This window comes from Antrostomus carolinensis, unplaced genomic scaffold (assembly GCF_000700745.2).
Source record: "Antrostomus carolinensis isolate BGI_N321 unplaced genomic scaffold, ASM70074v2 scaffold12903, whole genome shotgun sequence".
NCBI lineage: Eukaryota > Metazoa > Chordata > Aves > Caprimulgiformes > Caprimulgidae > Antrostomus > Antrostomus carolinensis.
The window spans coordinates 79,194-82,436 of NW_010303200.1; the positions used below are offsets into that span (position 1 = coordinate 79,194).

A 3,243-nucleotide genomic window follows, 5' to 3' on the forward strand; every position below is an offset into this window, starting at 1 on the left:
TCCTGCTGCCTGAAACCTGTGAGGAGCTACAAAAAGTTTCTCACTTTATTCATCCATTATGAAATTACTGAAAGCAAGATCTCCTAATAAAGAAAGTGTCCTTATATGTTTAAAGCAGGTAGATGAGCTAGATTATTTGCTCTCAGATTGAATTTTAGAGGTTTATACAATAATGAGAGCTATAAATTGAAAAAAAAAAAAGATTATGGCAAGTGTCTCAATGACAGAGACTCTCACATGTGGAAGGATGAGCAATAAATCAGGTGGGCAGTGGAATATTAAATTGCTAATTTTAAGAGCTACTGCTGCTTTCTTTTTTTTTTTTCTTTTAATACATACTAATATAAAAAGGTGAAACAATCTCAGCTACTTATTTCTTCCTCTTCTCTTTCTACTTTTTCTTCGTAAAGTACATAACTTGTTTGGAGAAAAAGCACTAATCACTTTAAATTTAACCATGAAATAGCAAAAAAAAAAAAATTATGTTTGCAACCAGCTTCATGGAGATGGCAGATTAAATATATTTGATGATTACAGAGTAGGTTCCATATGCCCTATATCTCACATCATGCTCTTTTCCAGGACAGTCTAATATCAAAGTGTCTGCAGACATGATTGCAAGTGTACTATACACCCAGTCATACTGCAACAACCTAAATTACAGACTATACCCAGAGTAAATGTGAAACATCGCTGAAGGAATAATAAAAAAGTCACAGGAAATGTACAGCAGAAAAATTGTAACACTGAACTATATGAGAAATGAGCGAAAAAATCTGCAGCTATTCCTCGTCCACAAATACCTTAATTAGTTATGCAACATGAGTTATTTCGCTAGATTTTCCCAGGCAACATGATGATGTCTCCCTCCTCTCCCAGTGGCTTATCATGAAATATTTATGGCAAGTTCTGTTTGTTTGTGCAAACCACAGAAGTGTCACAATTCAGGCCCCCATCCAGCCCTCCCCAGCATTTATCTTTTTTATTCAGCATCTTGGTTTCCGTGCTCAGCCCAAGCTGTGCAAGTTACCACATCCTCATGTGAGTGGAGTCTCTCTCTTTAATACAGGCATTTTCCCCAAGCTTACAGCAGACTGAAATTCCTGACCTTTTCTTTTGTTTTTCTCCATTCTCACATAAATCCTCAGAAATACTAATTTTGCATGTAACCAACACAATCAAACAATTTATTGCAGTATTTATAGCACAAATTTATATTAAACAGTATAACCCGCCCTTCAGCAAATGCGTGACTTGTTGCTAAGGCATCTGTCACTCTACTTCTCTCAACCACTTGTTACCACACCGTTCCTTATATATTCTGGGTATAAATCACAGAATCCCAGAATTGCCTGGATTGGAAAAGACCTTCAAGATCATTGAGTCTAATCATTAACCCAACTCTGACAAGTCCCCGACTAACCCATGCCCCTCAGCACTAGGTCTACACGACTCTTCAATCCCTCCAGGGATGGGGACTCCACCACTGCCCTGGGCAACCCCTTCCAATGCCTCAGAACCCTTTCAGCAAAGAAATTTTTCCTCAGATCCAATCTCAACTGCCCTTGGCACAACTTGAGGCCATTTCCTCTTGTCCTGTCACTTGTTACTTAGTTGAACAAATGCTTCACCTCTTCAAAATGCTAATACACAGAAAGGGAATATTACCCCTATTTTTTTAAGTCTACTGTCCATGCAAGGTACAGGCCAGAAAGAATTAAGTTGACAATCTGTATTGACCTTTAACTTCTTGTATACTTAAAGCACTACAGAAATACTACATAGCAATACTGGGAGGAAATCTCCTTATGCTGATTACAGCTCATAATAACCAGGAAAGCAATGCAATACATGGAGAAAAAAATCACGAGTTTGTTGAGTGAGGTCCTTTTGCACACTTAATCTTGATGTAGTTCCTTTCAGAATTTCCCACAGCTTTTTAAACTCATGGAAATTGCATGTATCTCTACAGCTCTTACTAAGCTACCCTAGAAGCTGGTCTTATTGGAAAAATAATTGATTTTCTATGGTGTATGTTAGGTTGGATTTTTATGTAACTTGTTTGTTGGGAGTTTTTTTTCTTTTTTTTTCCCCTCCAAAGGAGAGAAAAGTAATTCTAATGCAAACTCAGCCCCCCCCCCCTTTTTTTCTGTAATATTTGATTTGAAGCTCCTTATGAAATCTTTACCTATCAGTACACTGTATTCACCAGGCAGTCTTCTGAGAGGTGTAGACATTACAGCTGCAGGAAATCCCTGTAGAGGTCATAGACAATGTTCTGACATACTTTTTTCTAATGCTACCTCTCTCAACCTCCACTCTATTCAGACCTTGCTTCCACTGCTGTCCTACTAAACCAAGCTGTAAAAAGCACGATATATAAAGTACAGCTCTGAGAGAGCACACAGGGGAGAAAATGCAGCCCACGCTTACTCAGAGTGATAAGCCTTGTACAGTATTGGGTAATAGAGGAACCCTTCTAATCCAGACAGCAACAATTCATACATTAACATGCAGAAGACTCACTGTCGACTCTTAACCAGAGATAACACATTTATAAACAGTGACTTTAATAAGAATGAGTCAGAAAAGACAGAAAGGAGATTTAAGTAATGAATGAGATGGATATAAGTGACATTACAATCCCAGTTACTCTGAACCAATCCAATCAACCCACAACAGATCACTGATAAAATTCTCATCATGAGGAATGTACTAAATGTTACATACAATAATGAAAGTCACAGAAGCTAAGAAACACATCTTCTTCATTGTATATAAATAAGGAAGATACTTACACTTACAGGTTGACTTTTTGGCACATCATAAACACCTTCCTTCTTTTGACTGGTAGGAACCTGCAATAGTAAATGAAAACTAAGGTCATTACCTAAGAAAGTTTGAGGAAAAATTGAAATCTGCAACTGATATTTAAGTCCAGGGTAGTCATTTAATACAAATGGAATCAAAGGTGGCTCCCTTTTCATTGAGGCAGTAACATTGATGGAGACAATATGGAAGAAATAAAACACCTATCTGAATTTTTTAAATTCTAAAACCCAGTAGTGTTCAGAAATTAGATTTTCATTCTCAGTTAGTATCAACTGCATTAAGTTCAGGTGCACCTGAACCTCCTTCCTACTTAATTGGTTGTTTTTTTTATTTTACTTGGGGGTTAGAAGATGCACATGAAAGTCATGATTGGGTCAGTACGTCATCTTTCTCCATGGCAGAGATACAGAG

At 37.3% G+C, this 3,243-nt stretch overlaps 1 protein-coding gene across 4 annotated transcripts in view; it reads right to left on the bottom strand.

Moving 5' to 3' along the window:
* Window positions 1–3,243, bottom strand: part of DAB1 (DAB adaptor protein 1) — a 111,521-nt gene that overhangs the window by 26,939 nt on the left and 81,339 nt on the right. For 3 of the 4 annotated variants that reach the window (XM_029084025.1, XM_010164019.2, XM_010164018.2), the window contains one exon: window positions 2,799–2,858. In XM_029084025.1, the coding sequence (XP_028939858.1) occupies window positions 2,799–2,858 (60 nt within the window). The remainder of the gene's footprint in view (window positions 1–2,798; window positions 2,859–3,243) is intronic. The other variant, XM_029084026.1, reaches the window with a different exon arrangement.